This window comes from Argentina anserina, chromosome 2, assembly GCF_933775445.1.
Source record: "Argentina anserina chromosome 2, drPotAnse1.1, whole genome shotgun sequence".
In the NCBI taxonomy this organism is placed as follows: domain Eukaryota; kingdom Viridiplantae; phylum Streptophyta; class Magnoliopsida; order Rosales; family Rosaceae; genus Argentina; species Argentina anserina.
Window position 1 is genome coordinate 15,121,881 of NC_065873.1, and position 16,151 is coordinate 15,138,031.

General features: G+C 37.7%; 5 protein-coding genes across 5 annotated transcripts; 1 reads left to right on the forward strand and 4 right to left on the reverse strand.

Moving 5' to 3' along the window:
• Positions 1-174: 174 nt before the first annotated feature.
• On the reverse strand, positions 175-1,544 carry LOC126782701 (heterodimeric geranylgeranyl pyrophosphate synthase small subunit, chloroplastic). Its single transcript, XM_050507999.1, has 2 exons — positions 1,150-1,544; positions 175-904 (listed from the first exon to the last, which is right to left on the reverse strand). Exons 1-2 carry the CDS (start codon positions 1,483-1,485, stop codon positions 251-253), a joined length of 990 nt encoding a protein of 329 aa, XP_050363956.1. The 5' UTR covers positions 1,486-1,544; the 3' UTR covers positions 175-250.
• A 793-nt stretch (positions 1,545-2,337) lies between these two features.
• LOC126782690 (GPI mannosyltransferase 1) lies at positions 2,338-5,534 on the forward strand. The gene is made up of 4 exons (XM_050507988.1): positions 2,338-2,634; positions 2,723-2,905; positions 4,242-4,786; positions 5,115-5,534. The coding sequence occupies exons 1-4, from the start codon at positions 2,361-2,363 to the stop codon at positions 5,424-5,426; spliced, it is 1,314 nt and encodes a 437-aa protein (XP_050363945.1). The 5' UTR covers positions 2,338-2,360; the 3' UTR covers positions 5,427-5,534.
• Positions 5,535-5,850: 316 nt separating this feature from the next.
• Positions 5,851-7,860, reverse strand: LOC126782681 (tRNA(His) guanylyltransferase 1-like). Its single transcript, XM_050507978.1, has one exon. The coding sequence runs from the start codon at positions 7,477-7,479 to the stop codon at positions 5,911-5,913; it is 1,569 nt and encodes a 522-aa protein (XP_050363935.1). The 5' UTR covers positions 7,480-7,860; the 3' UTR covers positions 5,851-5,910.
• Positions 7,861-8,739: 879 nt separating this feature from the next.
• LOC126782693 (acetylserotonin O-methyltransferase-like) lies at positions 8,740-10,368 on the reverse strand. Its single transcript, XM_050507992.1, is given in 3 exon segments — positions 8,740-9,263; positions 9,516-10,331; positions 10,333-10,368. Coding segments are annotated over 3 exon segments (1,155 nt in total). The 3' UTR covers positions 8,740-8,960.
• A 4,068-nt stretch (positions 10,369-14,436) lies between these two features.
• LOC126784018 (acetylserotonin O-methyltransferase-like) lies at positions 14,437-15,213 on the reverse strand. The gene has a single exon (XM_050509529.1). The coding sequence runs from the start codon at positions 15,172-15,174 to the stop codon at positions 14,437-14,439; it is 738 nt and encodes a 245-aa protein (XP_050365486.1). The 5' UTR covers positions 15,175-15,213.
• Positions 15,214-16,151: the final 938 nt, after the last annotated feature.

Below are 16,151 nucleotides of genomic sequence, written 5' to 3' on the forward strand. Positions count from 1 at the left end.
ACATTTGCACACCTCTAGACATTCTTCATGTTGCGAAGGTTCATTGGAAGACCAATTGATTCTTATTAGTCCGATTTATTGAGTTTCAGGTGTCATTGCAAGCTACAAGTCCCTCCAACCGTCCCACATTGCAAATGCAAGGTTAATACAAAATGTAGGAAAAAGTGTACACAAAACACTGAATCAATTTCATATTAAGGCAATGGTGATGGCTCTGTATATATCATCATAATTCATCCACTTGAATCTTTTAAAGAGTAAAACTACGTTCAACAGCATAATCCACAAAGCTATGAAGTGGTTCCACACCATCACCATACTTCTCAAACCCATCTAATTCCTGCTTAGCTTCGGCTCTAAGCTTCTCAGCTACCTCCATGGCCTTTTCAACCCCATAAACTTTCACATAGCTCTTCCCTTTCTTCTCCTTCTTCTCATTCTCATCCTTACCATTCTTCTTCTCTTCAAGAATGTCATCAACCACTTGATACAAAACCCCAACAGCTCTCCCATACCTCCTCAGTCTCTCTACCTCCTCATCTTCCGCACCAGCTAGCAGTCCTCCACAAACCGCAGAACACTCACCCATTTCCCCAAACTTCTTCTCCTGCACGAACTCAACCACATTAGACCCGCCTTCCAGGTCAAGGAACTGCCCAGCCGCCATCCCGGTCGACCCAACAGTCCTCGCAATCTCAGTGATCACACGCAGAAGCCGACCCTCCGGCACAAGGTTAGAAGGCGTGTTCGACACAATGTGCTGAAATCCCAAAGGAAACAAAGCATCACCCGCAAGAATTGCCATGTCCTCGCCGTAGACTGTGTGATTGGAAGGCTGCCCTCTTCGAGACGGGTCGTCGTCCATGCAGGGAAGATCATCATGTATGAGTGAAGCTGCATGTACCTATCAATTTCGTTCGGACATCACATCAAACACCTTCCATCCACAAAATTGCAAGGACCAAATTCTGGTGCCCACATTTCAAAACTAAGCAAACAATCAATAAGGGCAAACTCTTAAAATAATAACATCCTTCAATTCAGTTCCTTTCTTCAGCTCAAACAACAATTCAATTTCCAAAGCAAGAAATTTCCATTCCATAGAACTTCAACTTAATTAGTTTCTAAAAACAGAAACTTGGTCCTTACCATTTCGAGAGCACAGGCCGTCGGGAACGCGGCGAGGCGGTCACCGCCGAATAGCTCACAGGCGGCGACGCACATGACCGGAGAAGCTCTCTTGGCGCCGTCGGCGAGAACAGAGTAGCGCATGGACTCGTAGATCAATTCCGGGTAGCGAACCGGAACAGCCTCATTGAGCTTGCTGTTGATATCGGCGATCAGCGTCGTCCAGTACGTTTTCAAATCGAACCGGGTCGACTTCGATCGGGTCGAAACCGACGCCGCCGCGCAGCACCGTATCCTGAACGTAAGTTTCTTCGGCAGGTGGAAATGCGCCGGCGTCGATACCACCGAGAACGCCATTACAGATTTTTCTCAAAGCTCTTGGTGGGAAGAAAGAAAGTGAAGCACTGAAGGCCGATATGAGATTAGACAATAGCTGATTGGATAAATCGCACCCATGCCATACTGTCGTCCAACTATTACAATTGGTTGGTTTCATTTTTAAAGTCGATAATACCCATCAAATATATTTACGATATTATTCTCGTATCAATGGAAAAAAAAACAATTAAGAAACAACTCAACAGTAAATAAGAACTAAAATTTATAAACAAAGACTAAATAATAATAAGTTGTCACATGTCATAAAATATTTTATTTTTTTACATCTCTTTGACTAATAATATTTGCTACTATCAATGGAGATGTCATCTGCTACGGTCGACTATAAAAATTAACTGTTACTGTCGAATTAAAAACTAACTGCTACTGTCAATTTGGAATACACATGCTACTGTCAATTTGGAATACACATGCTACTGTCGACTATGAATATAACTGATACTGTCGACTTAGAAGATACCTGCTACTGTCGATTATAAGTATATCTATTATTGTCGATTGAGAAATTAACTACTACTTTATATATTGGCTCACTTCCAAATTACCGGTAGTTTGGTCGGAAAACTTAAATTTACCTGAAAAAAAAAACTAAAAAATGAGGAGAGATAAATTTGTTAGATCTAAGATTGATATTTAGTAATTTTCATAAAAATAAGGATATTTTAAATATTTTTACGTTAATTAATTAATTTTGTTTTTTTATTAGGTTTATGTCGTATAAAACATATAAAAATTGAGTGGTTAGTTAATTTAAATGTGTTATAATACCACTAATTTTCTAAATAAAAATCCTCATTGGTCGCTCGGTTCGATCTTTGTGAGTTTTTGTAGAAATGATGGGGTGGTTGGAGTTCCGTACGGTGGTGGCGGTGTCGGCGGTGTTGAGGGTGGCTCTGATCGTGTACGGGGAGTGGCAGGATACCCACATGGAGGTGAGGTACACGGACATCGATTACACGGTGTTCTCTGACGCGGCTTCACTCGTGGCTGCCGGTAAGTCGCCGTTTGAAAGATCCACCTACAGGTACTCTCCTCTGCTCGCGTTTTTGCTCCTGGCCAATTCGGTTCTGCATCGCTCTTGGGGCAAGTTCATCTTCTCAGCTGCAGGTAGATTTATTTGTTTATTATTATTTTCTGGTTTGATTTTTGGTAATGTAGGATTTGATGGTTTGTGGGGTGGTTTGGAATTGTGTAGATTTGCTTGTGGGGTTGTTTATAAGGAAGATAATGAAGCTTCGTGGGGTGCCGGAGGATTTGTCTATGATTTCTGTGATGGCTTGGCTGTTTAATCCGTTTACGTTTACGATTGGGACTCGTGGGAACTGTGAGCCCATTGTGTGTGCTTTGATCCTGTGGGTCTTTATATGTCTCATGAACGGTGTAAGTTTCTTTCTCTGTACCCAATTCTCCTTTTGCTTTCGGCATTGTTGTTAGTCGTTTAAAAACAATCTATTCAATTAACCATTAACTGTCTTTGAATATTTCTCGGAGTCGAGCCACCTCAGTACAGCTTCTAGGAGTAGAACAACCAGCTACCCTGATAAGAAAAAACTCGGGAAAATATTTCACCTGAGCCTTAGAACATGAACCCCTTAGTCATGCATGTGGTAAGCAATTTGATTCACATTCATGTGAACAAGTAATATTCAATTAAAATTCACTGTAACTGTTGGTGTTAGTAGAGTTGACAATGAGAAATGGGATTTGGCAACTAAAATCAGTAACAAATACCAGTTATTCTATCCAACTAGGTTTATCTTGAGTTTAATTCAATTACTTAAGTAGGATTTTTCATAATGCAGAAAGTGGCATTTTTTTTGCTATATGAGAGTACTTTACTCAATAGACCTGGAAGTGCCCCATTTTCTCAGCTCTTAAATTGTAGGAACAGATTAATTTGCCTGTTTCGTGTTGAATGTCTGTGTTTTTAACTGCTGAATGAAGTATATACCTAAGTTTTCATCCCTCAGAAAGGTAAGCCGTTTTCTCTTACTCATCTCATTCTGTCATGGTGATGCATAACTCCAGTTACTAGCCACATGGATTGTCTTATAAGTGATTTGGAGGTAGCTGCTGGGACAACCAATTATCCATTTGCATTGTATCGATGCCCCTCCAAATGGTACTTCATTTACTTGTATAAGGGTGGTTGTAATGTCAGACCATTCCCTTTTGTAAATAATTGGAAATAAAGATTCTTCTCTTTGCTATATAGCCACACCATGACAGTCATTACTCTGGATATGCAGACAATAATCCAAGAAAATGCTTATTCTACTAGGAAGTTTGGTTTCATTTTTACAATTGCCGAAGTGCCCTGCTTGTCATATGTGTTCTTCTTTTTGGTGCTTGGTGATGAATAATAGTATAATACAGCTTTGTTTGTTATTTTTGGTCCTTTAAGTTTAATTTCCCATAATTTCTTGCCTCCTTTGTTTTGTTACTTATCATTATATAAACTGGGCTTCTCTTTAGATTTATGCATGTGAAACCCCACACATATATCTCCAAACTAGCTACTATTACATGATGTTATTAGAACAGTATCCTCATGTCATTCCTTTTCAAAATGAAAATTATTGTGCATTTAGTGAGTATAGTGAGTACAATCTGCAGTGTGAAACCAGGTAAAATCACTGTTAAGACTTTATTGTTTTTCCTTGTGCCTATCACCCACTTGTGTCTTACTCTATGATTTGTTTTCTTTGTAACAGGACGTGTGTTACAAGCAGCGTTTTGGTATGGACTTGTTGTGCACTTCAGGGTCTACCCCATTATCTATGCACTCCCTATTCTTTTGATTCTTGATCCTCATGTGTTTCGGCCCGGTCAGAAACCTAGCCTTCAACGTTGGGAACATCAACAAGAATCACCTCAAAGCAGCTTTAAGACAAGGATTTCCTATCTACTTCAGCCATGGTTAATTGTGAAAACTGCATTTACACGAGACAGGATACTTTTCTCTCTCATATCTGGGTCCATATTCTTCCTGTTTACTGGTCTTTTTTATCATCTATATGGGTGGGATTTCCTGCACGAGTCACTGCTATATCACCTTACTCGTACTGATCCAAGGCACAATTTTTCCATTTATTTCTATCACATCTACCTTCAATATGAGAATAAAATCTCGGTATTTGAGAAGCTTATCTCATTTTTGCCTCAGTTGATAGTACAGCTTGTTCTCATTTTGAGTTTCGCTCAAGACCTTCCGTTCTGCTGCTTTGTGCAAACAGTGTCATTTGTGGCGTTCAACAAGGTTTTACCCTTAACTTTTCTCTGTTACTAATTTTTCTTTTTTAATTTGCTAGGTCAAGTTAATATAGTTTTATGTATATTATGCAACATTATAATCAGGCTGTGTTGATATGTACTTGTTTAGTGAGTATGCTTTAAATTTGGAATTTGAAAATATCTGTTAAAGTTGAAATTTGGAATTTGAAAGTCCTCACTTGGTCCTAATTAGAAACTCTCCCGTCCATGAAAATTTTCTCTGTGTTTTTTTTCTTTAGTTTTCAACTAAGGGATTGATTAAATTAGAGGATTCTGTCACTGAGGGAAGCTAATACTTATCCCATTGTTGACAGGTAATGACTGCCCAATACTTTGTCTGGTTTTTCTGCCTCTTGCCTCTGTCACTTGCTTGGAGCAATATGAAGCTTAAATGGAAAGGCTTATCTTGCATAGCATTGTGGGTTGGTGGTCAACTTCATTGGTTGTGGTGGGGTTATATGCATGAGTTCAAGGGGCGGAATGTCTTTCTTCAGCTGTGGGCGGCCGGCATTATGTTCCTATCTGCAAACACATATGTTTTGGTTTCACTCATCAATCATCACAGATGTTCTCCTGTATTCACGCGAATGGAGAAAACTTTCAAGGGTGCAAAAAAATTGAAGTGATTAAATAGTAGCTTGATGGTCAGGTTCACATGCTTTTGGCAGTCTAATGCTGTGTTTCTTACAATTGCTTTTTCGCAATCAGATATGCACATATTGGTTGTTTGAATTCTTTCGGTGATTTTCTTTTGTCTTGGATTTGTAATCCCAGTACAAGTTTTGGCAATTAACAAGCCTTATAAGCTGATTATCAGTAACCCATTTGCTCATGGCGTCTTGCATTTAATATTACTTTTAAAGAAAGAAGACATGAATACAAAAATTATATTAGTGAAGATTTTCACATCAAGTAGTTTAGATCAATTGGCCATAAAAGAGCAAGCTTTCCTACAATTGTAGGCAAACTGCTGATGTAACTTTAAATAAGAAGCTTTTCTTCCTGATATCCTAGAACTCATCAATCTATCCATGTCTTAAGAATGCATTACTTGAATAAAAATTTTCAGCGATGATGGTAACAAGTTCTTTTACTTGGTGCTTCACAGCATCATCCATCTAGAATTGATGGGTGTGCACGCCAAAAACTTGGCTCAATAATATTACAATGTTCTACAACTACTTTTTCTGCAGACTTACCAACAGATGCCTCGTTCTTGTTCTTTGTTATAACGTCTCCCTTATCCCAGAAAATGGACGAACCTTGGCGGAACATAACTTGTAACTTGTAGTAGTCAATACCAAATTGCTTAAGCAGTCTATCTTTGTCTCCTGCTTGAGTTCCCTTTAGAAAATTCTGAGCTTCACTTTTGCCTTTCCCTGACTTAACAAGCTCCCAAAAACAAGTGTTGTATTGGTTGTTGATATGGCAATCAACTTGCCTCCATGCCAGATAATCTCGAAGGATATCGGAAGACGGATAGCACACAGCACGGCCATCAAAATAAGGGGGGCACTTCAACTCTTTCTGAGGAAAGAAAGCTTTCCACTTCATCACGTAGGAGGAAGTGAAGAATGACACTATGACAGATACCATCTCACTTGCTTGCCTTTGACAGAATTGAGAATCCTTCTTGAAAACAAAGCTGTATTCATCGCTGATGCCGTAGGAGAAAATTATGTCAGGAAATTCTTCCACCACAGCAACAGCACATGAATTCATAAGGTTGAGAGCTTGCTCATCATTCGGCTTCACAAACTCGTGAACTTCAGTAAACCTGTGAAAGTGGCAACCATCAATTCTGATAACAATCCAGGTTGATGGCATTAATCTGTTCCCAAACTGGAAGGACCTGAGATAATCCGGTTCAACTTTCCCAATGTCCTTTGTAAAACAACCTAGCTCATTCACAAGAATAGTGTGCTTATTCCAGAAACTCCCAGCAGCTATATTCTTCGCCTGTAGTATCCCCAACTTTTTCCTGAGCCTCTTCACAGGAGAACCATTCTCATTGTGCTTCACAATGTCCATCACTTCAGTTTTTAAAATGCAGCTTCCTTGACGGAATATAGCATCCAATTTTTGATAGTTGATGCCAAACCTTTCAAACAGTAGGCTGTTTTTCTCTTCTTTACTAGCTCCCTTCAATAACTCTAACGCTTCGCCTTCGGTCTTCCCATCTTTTACAAGCTCCCACACGCAAGTACCGTGCAGGTTACTTGTGTGACAACTATTCTGCCTCCACAGAAGATACGACTGAAGAACTTCAACTGTAGCGCAAGCTATAACCCTTGAGCGAAACGAAGGAGGGTACCTTAGCACCTTACTAGGGAAGAAATCCCTCCATTTCGAGACGTACACCGAGGTGAAGAAGGACACAACAATGGACTCTACTTTGCTGGCACGCCTCTGGTGGAACTTGGACGTCTTCTTGAGCACAACGCTGAACTCATCACTGAATCCATACGAGAACACTATGTCTGGAAACTCCTCCGACACCAAAACTGCACATGAGTTCATCAAGTTGAGTGCGGCCTCATCATTTGGTTGCTCAAACTCATGCGCTTGAGAAAACGTCCGAAAATCACGACTGTCGATGCGAAGAACGATCAAGTTTGGCACGAAAACCTCATCTTCAATCTCGTAGGACTTGACATACTCGTATTTGCTGTTTGCCATCTTCTCCACTAGGACAAACAGACGCTTAGAGGCTTCCTTGGATCACAAGTCTCAGAGGACTTTTATCAAACACCTCATGTGCATAACAAGACAAATGAATGTTGTGCTCCCTCGCCACAAATTCTACAACTCCCGCAGCTATTCTACCCAATACAAGGTCCAATGAGACTAGCTGATTCCCAAGGTGGGTTCTAGTTTTACTCGTTTCGAAATACGAACAATGGGTATAGGTGTACGTAGAGTTGTAGGATATTCTGTTGTTGAAAAGTATCTGTGGGGTTTAGCAATTTGTTCTTCGGCGTAAGTGGACTCGACCTTTCTTCCTTTATCGATGTGGGAGAAACCTCGACACTTCTATAGGCATTGTTATGATCAGGGAAGTTTTCAACCCGCAATTAAGTGGCTTTGTTGCTTCGAAAAATTTCATAGCTAGTGTAAATGGTGACTTTTCCAATCACTCTCCCAAGCAATAGACACAATTTGAGGAAGATCAAAGTTGATGCCTCTACTATAACCCTTTGACAGGTTCTAAACCAGAAGGAGCTTAAACTAGTTCTTTCTCAACTACCCTATAATATTCAAGATTAAGATTCGTAATCCATAAATGACCTCTAGTACAATTTTCAGTCACTGCAATTCTTCATAACAAGTCTTTGCTTCATTAGAAAGCTTGCTACAGAGAGAAAGATTGGCCAAAGCAACAGGTGATATTGATGAAAAACAAGTTTCTTTATGAATATAAATCTCAAGTGATCGGGGTTTCATTATGTTCTAAATGGTGATTTATGGATCTTGGTCATTTGCTATTCTACAAATATCTTCCAGAAGTCTCTGTAGGGTTTATAGCGATAATTGGATGACATTAACCCACCCTTCAATAAATTCGCTTAATTTCACCGCATAAGGGAGCATACCAAGTTGCCTGCTAGACCTATCTACCGGAGGGGAAGGAGGATCCAGGCAGCTTAATTGTACTATATGATCAATCAAACATGCTATACATGGTTGGCAGCATAGTTAAACACGTTAATCAATTGGCACTGGGACTGTCAAAGATCTCCAAATCCTGTTTATTGTTTAACATATCGATCTGCTCCTATTGATTGTCCTTAAAACCAAACAAGTAGGACATTTATCAGTCAAATTGACATTATCAAGTAGGTAATCAGTTCGTGCTCAAGTTACTGTACTCGTACCTATTTCTCTTGCAATTCTTTCCCTCATTCACAAATTCAGTTCCAATTAATCAGGACCGAGATAGAAAAGATACAAGCACACAGAGTATCTTATTGCCAACCATACAAATACAACATAGAAAGACCACTAGGTAACTTGAAAAGATACAAGCACACAGAGTTTCTTATTGCCAACCATACAAATACAACATAGACAGACCACTACGTAACTTGAACAGAAATCGAATGAAACACGAATTCCACAACTTCAAATTCCACACTTGTTTATTTTATTTGTTTCATACATTACACAAAAGCCTGAATAACAGATGGGGCAGCATCAATTGGTGTGACAGTGTGTCTGCTAAAGCCAGCTTCCCCAAGAACATATTCCCACTCCTTCATTGTCCTCTCTTTGCCAGCATTAGTATGGGCCATCATTACCATGTCTAGCATTAATCTCACATCTGTGAGCTCATCTTCTTCCGTCTTATCTTCTTCAATAATAGCTTCCAGAATTATCACCTTCCCCTTGTCCTTAGGGATCGCTTCCCTACAATTCCTCAGTATACAAATGCACTCCTCGTCGCTCCAGTCATGAAGAACCGACTACGTACAAAACAAATAAGCGATTTAATAAAAATTTACGTGAAGAATGCTGAATGCCTAGATGGATCATGTTTTCTAAACCAATTTAGCAGAACATACAATCATACAGATGTTGTAGCTAGGCAATATATATTAGCAGCGTAAATATCAATATAAAGAACGCATTCCGTGAGCACACAAGAAGTGGTACAAAATCATTAAAAAAATTGAGTACGTATCAAGTATTATCTATGGAGGACAGTATAGACTAACCTTCATAATTGCAGCATCGGCCTTTGGAATACAATCAAACATGTCACCTTCAACATTCACAACTCGGTCACTCTCCTTAGCAACAGATACAACATGAGGAAGATCAAAATTGATCCCACGAGTAATCCAAGGGCAAGCCTCAACCAGCAAGCTTAAACTAGTTCCATCGCCACCACCCACATCTACTATGCTCTCAATCCCTCGAAAAACCTCTATACAACTTGCAATAACTGCAGGCATTACCACCCTTGTATCACAAGCCATGGCTTCATCGATAAGCTTACTGTGACCGGGATTAGCCGCTGCAAAGCTCCAAATATCCTCACCATGTACTGCCTCAAACGCAGGACTACTCATGCCAGTTCCCCGAACTCGAGCACTTAGGCCATGCCACGGCGCTAGCATTACCGGACTACTCTCCAGCAAAATAAGTGCAGCCATGCTTCTTTTACCGGATTTTAGTAGGCAGCGTGACAGAGCCGTTTGTGCATAACTTTTGAGGCCTGATTGGACTTCCTTAAATATTTGGTGATGAACTAGAAACCTCATGATGCGGTAAAGAGTAGAACGATCACACTTGAGCGTTGCGGCTAGCTCTAAGAGTGTCATGGGGCTTCCATGGCTTTCAATAGCATCAGCTATTCCAAGCTCAATGGCACACTTCACCACTGCGACTTTCGAGAATCCCAACGCATATTTCCACACTTCCACCTTGGCTAGTTCATCTTCCTTCTGTTCTAATGCAAGCACCCCATTTTTATGTTCCATGTTTTTCTTGGCAAGTCTCAAGCTCCCAGCTAGCAGGTGATATATATACACCCAATTGGCGCGTACATAATTGGTCGTCCATCATTTTTAGTAAGATTTTACAAGATTCAACTGTTTGGAAATTATTTGGAAATAGGATCATTCCCACTAGCCATTAAAAGTATCGTACCTGTTTATGTTTATTTGTTCACCAATCATGATAAAAATGATTTATCAAGAAAAGCCATGATAAGAATAGCAGCCTGCTTCTCAAAAAAAAGAAAATGCAAGAGTTAGTATTGGTCAGCGTAGGAAATAGGACTGGTGGCCTAGTGAGCTAGGTCAATATGTTTAGTTTTTTCAGGTTACTAGGACTAAATATTTTACGACTATATTTCTTTTTTTATTTTTTTATTACAAAGTAGAGGTAAGAGATCGACAGCAGACTACTGCCACTAGAATGAGGACCAAAATCAAAACCTTCATAAGCCACCATTAGAGAAATATCATGCATGAAACAAATTAATGTATTTAAAAGAGATTGAGGAAGGCTAAATCATCCTCATTATGCAATGAAATGATAAAAGATGGGGTGTATACGTAGTAAATGTTTTTTTTTTGTAATTTTATTTTATTTCATCGAAAAAGAAATGGAACGATAAAAGAAAGAGAAGATTATGGACGCCAAATAAATCTTCCAAAACTCTCCAAAAACATCAACGTACCTTTCCCTTCCCAAGAGATGTAGGATGAGTGAAACGACATTTGAGATTTCTTACACACGTACAGTTGCATTTATAAGCAAATCTACAGCTTTTCAGTTTCTTAAATCATGCGAGATTATTCTTAATTATGTCTAGATTATTATAGGTCAATGCAGATGTTTGCAATCTGCACGCAGTACATATATACATTTATTTAACAGTGAGCTATCTAGTTTGTCTTTGATCTCATATTCTTCAATAACAATAGCTTCCGAAATTACTAGCTTCCCTTCAATTTCATCTCTTGTCGGCAGAGATCAACAGCAGCTGACATATGGACCAATGCCATTCAGAAGCATTATTGGCAGTGGTGGATCCAAGATATAAATCTTGCCTAGGTAGGCTAATAAGTGAGAGTTTGTTTTTTTTTCCAATATCATTTGTAGGATTTTTTTTTAAAATCAAAATCATATATCATTCAAAATGATAAATTTAAAATCCAGGAATAGGAATATATATAGTAGTCATCACTAAACCCAATTTCTTTATGATGGAGAAAATGAAGAAAATATGAAAGAACGTAAGAAATACTAACAAAATGAAGAAATGAAAAAGAGAGGAAATAAAACTAAGGAGAAGAAGTAGAGAGGATAAAGGAAAATAGAAATATAATGGCCTAAAAGGAAGAAGCCAAGGATCGAACTTGGGGATTCATGTTATTGGTATTGAGAGACTTAACCAACTAGGAGTGCCGTCCCGTGACCAAATAAGGCCTAAGGCTAGAAATAAATCAGGCTTCCTAAGAAAAAAATGAAAAACACATAAAACTGATTTTCTTAGGTTATTTGCATCAATGATTTTCCATTGGCTAGGATCAAAAATATTTCTGCCAAAATCGTGAAATTCTGGTACCCTTTTCAATATGTTTTGTTTCCACTAGATTTTCCATGTTTTTTGGTTCTACACTCTCATTCAGTTCAATTGCATCTTCTACGCAAACTGTTTCTACATTTGGATTTGCATTTACATCTATATTCATATTAATACTTAATATAACAATAATAACCAAATTGAAACAAAATTCGAAATTGATAAAGACCAACGTAGTCTAATTTATGTTGACCACAAATTTGGCACTCAAGGCCTCAATAGCTTGTATGGATATTAAAAAAAAAACATAATTTAGAATCGATAATCAGAACATAATGGAATTACACTAGAGAGAGAAGATTGCTTTTGGATTTCACCCTATAAGATTGAGGCTATAATAAAATAGAGGAAGATTGGATGCAATCTTTTTCTTTCTAATCCTAAATAGACAAATGCCTCTCAGACGCTTGTTGCCTTGTTGCGAGTCATCTACTCATCATTTAGTCTTACTCAATCTATTTCATACGCACCATTATCGCACATCACTAAAATTACCAAACTGCAGTTGAGAATTTATATATATATATAGACGCACACAAGTGTGCACATAATTGGTGGTCCATCTTTTATGTAAGATTTTATAAGATTCAACTGCTCATTTCTTTAGAAATTATTTGGAAATAGGATCCTTTCCACTAGCCATTAAAAGTATCGCACATGTTTATGTTTATTTGTTCATTGATTTTTAAATAATTTCTTTACATTGACAGTAACTTATTCACCAATCATGATAAAAATGATTTATTAAGAAAAGACATGATAAGAATGGCATCCAATAAATATATATATATATATATATATATGACCCGAATCAGAGTTGAGCCATATGGAAAGTTAGATTGAAATGAGATTTCAGTTTTCACGTGTTGCATGTTTTTATAAATTATTATTAAGTTTAAAAAGAAGATTAGTACGTAATCCAATTACTGGCTAGGTAACTGTCCGTAGTATCAAACACCCAGGGGCGGCCCGGAGGGTGTGCCGACCGTGCGGCTCCACATAGTCTCCGATTTTCAGGGGCCTCAGATATTTTTTTTTGGTATATACATTTACTAAATCAATATATATAATTAATTTTAGTTTACTCTCTCTAAATTTTACACCCAAATTAATTCAGCTCTTAAACTTTTATTTTAATCAGTTCACCACTTATATTTTCAAATGACATCAAATAATGACAAAATTTAGATTTTTTTAGTTAAAATATGATTAAAAAAACTATCAAAAGAAGACTTTAAATCATATATGTAAGACCAAAATAAAATTTCCGATAATTTTACAACAACACTGAAGTTTTAAAATTAGGTCTCATAGCATAATTATCAATATAATCCATATAAAAATATGAATTTTATCCTTCTTTAATGTCATTTGAAAGTTAGGCGTGAACTGATTTTGAGTGTAAAGTTTGGGGGAGGTAAACTGGAATTAATTCATATATATATATATATATATATATCCAGAAATTACAGAGTGAAGTTCCAATTTTGGCACACTTTCAGTTAATGTTTTTCACCATAAGCTATTTTATATTTAGGTATGCTATTCAAGATCATCTCTACAAAATTTCATCTAATTCGGACATCGTTAAGGTATTGAAATTAGATCAAATCAATGAATTAATTAAAACGGTTCAACGTGAACCGTTCGTGTAAATCTCAATTTTAAAAGCTCAAACTATTATCAAATTAGATGAAACTTTGTAGAGATGATCTTGAATAACATACCTAAATATTGAATCGCTTATGGTGAAAAAATTAGACCGAAAAGTGTTCTAAAATTGGAACTTCACTCCGTAATTTCAGAGTGAAGCATCACTTTAGATATGGGCTATATATATATATATATACTAGTGCAATACTTGCACAAATAACTCTCTTTCAATCAGTTGACAATCCCTTAGCTCTTTTAACTCTCTTTGATAAAGTAAGGAGTTCAAACCCGACTATATTTTTTATTTGTATGTATTTTAAGACACCATTTCTTTTCTCTCAACAAAAAAAAAGTAGATAACGTTTCCTTTTTCTTTTTGTGATCAAAATTTTCCCTTTGTATCTCTCCTCCCTATTCTTCTTATTTATTATATCCGTCAATTCTTTTTCAATAATTTTTTGAAATCATTTTGTAATGTATATATACATGGACGATCGAGAGCGGACGCTCGCACTGCACCAAAAGTGCGGATGTCGATCCTTTTTACTGGAATCCGGCTTTCGACAATGAGTATTCTCTTACCAAACGAAACCTCAGATATGATTTGAAGCTTCTACATATCAGTGGAGTTGACGACCGCTGGTTTGCAGTCGACATTGATTGGGCGTGAATTTCCGGTAAGGTTGCTGCTCAAACCTTCGACCTTGACATGTTTGACCCTCATCTTCTTGGTGACGTCGTTGGGGATGATCATACTCTTTGTCTGGCAACATAAGACTCATTGTCGGCGGTCGCCCAAAATTTGAGACAAATTCAAACGACACATTTGAAATTTAAGGCAATTCCCCAAAAAAATTAAGTCTTCTTATCTCTTTATTTACTAACTCTCACCTTATGTCTGATAAGCCCTTACCGGAAACTCGGTCACTCTCCTTAGCAACAGATACAACATGAGGAAGATCAAAATTGATCCCACGAGTAATCCAAGGGCAAGCCTCAACCAGCAAGCTTAAACTAGTTCCATCGCCACCACCCACATCTACTATGCTCTCAATCCCTCGAAAAACCTCTATACAACTTGCAATAACTGCAGGCATTACCACCCTTGTATCACAAGCCATGGCTTCATCGATAAGCTTACTGTGACCGGGATTAGCCGCTGCAAAGCTCCAAATATCCTCACCATGTACTGCCTCAAACGCAGGACTACTCAGGCCAGTTCCCCGAACTCGAGCACTTAGGCCATGCCACGGCGCTAGCATTACCGGACTACTCTCCAGCAAAATAAGTGCAGCCATGCTTCTTTTACCGGATTTTAGTAGGCAGCGTGACAGAGCCGTTTGTGCATAACTTTTGAGGCCTGATTGGACTTCCTTAAATATTTGGTGATGAACTAGAAACCTCATGATGCGGTAAAGAGTAGAACGATCACACTTGAGCGTTGCGGCTAGCTCTAAGAGTGTCATGGGGCTTCCATGGCTTTCAATAGCATCAGCTATTCCAAGCTCAATGGCACACTTCACGACTGCAACTTTCGAGAATCCCAACGCATATTTCCACATTTCCACCTTGGCTAGCTCCTCTTCCTTCTGTTCCAATGCAAGCACCCCATTTTTATGTACCATATTTTTCTTGGTAAGTCTCAAGCTCCCAGCTAGCAGGTGATATACACACACACACACAATTGGCGTGTACATAATTGGTCGTCCATCATTTCTAGTAAGATTTTACAAGATTTAACTGTTTAGAAATTATTTGGAAATAGGATCCTTCCCACTAGCCATTAAAAGTATCGCACATGTTTATGTTTATTTGTTCATTGATTTTTAAATAATTTCTTTACCTTGACAGTAACTTATTCACCAATCATGATAAAAATGATTTATCAAGAAAAGACATGATAAGAATGGCATCCAATATATATATATATATATATATATATATGACCCGAATAAGAGTTGAGCCATATGGAAAGTTAGATTGAAATGAGATTTCAGTTTTCACGTGTTGCATGTTTCTATAAATTATTATTAAGTTTAAAAAAGAAGATTAATATGTAAACCAATTACAGGGTAGGTAACTGTACGTAGTATCAAGCAGCGAGGGGCGGCCCGAAGGGTGTGCCAACCGTGTGGCTGCACATGGTTTCCGATTTACAAGGGGTCTCAGATATTTTTCTATTTTTTTGGTATATACATTTACTAAATCAATATATATATAATTAATTTCAGTTTAACATCCCCTAAATTTTACATCCAAAATCAGTTCTCCTAAACCCTGATATATATATATAAATTTACCTCCCTAATTTTTATACTCAAAATTAGTTCACCCCTTAAACTTGCACAAATAACTCTCCTTAAATCAATCGACAATCCCTTAGCTCTTTTAACTCTCATTGATAAAGTAAGGAGTTCAAACCCCCCACTATCTTTTTTATTTGAATGTATTTTAAGACACTACTTTTTTTTTCTCAAAAAAAAATGTATACACCGTTTCTTTTTTCTTGTTGTAATCAAAATTTTCCCTTTGTATCTCTCCTCCCTATTCTTATTTTTTATTATCTCCGTCAATTCTTTTTCAATAAATTTATGAAATCATT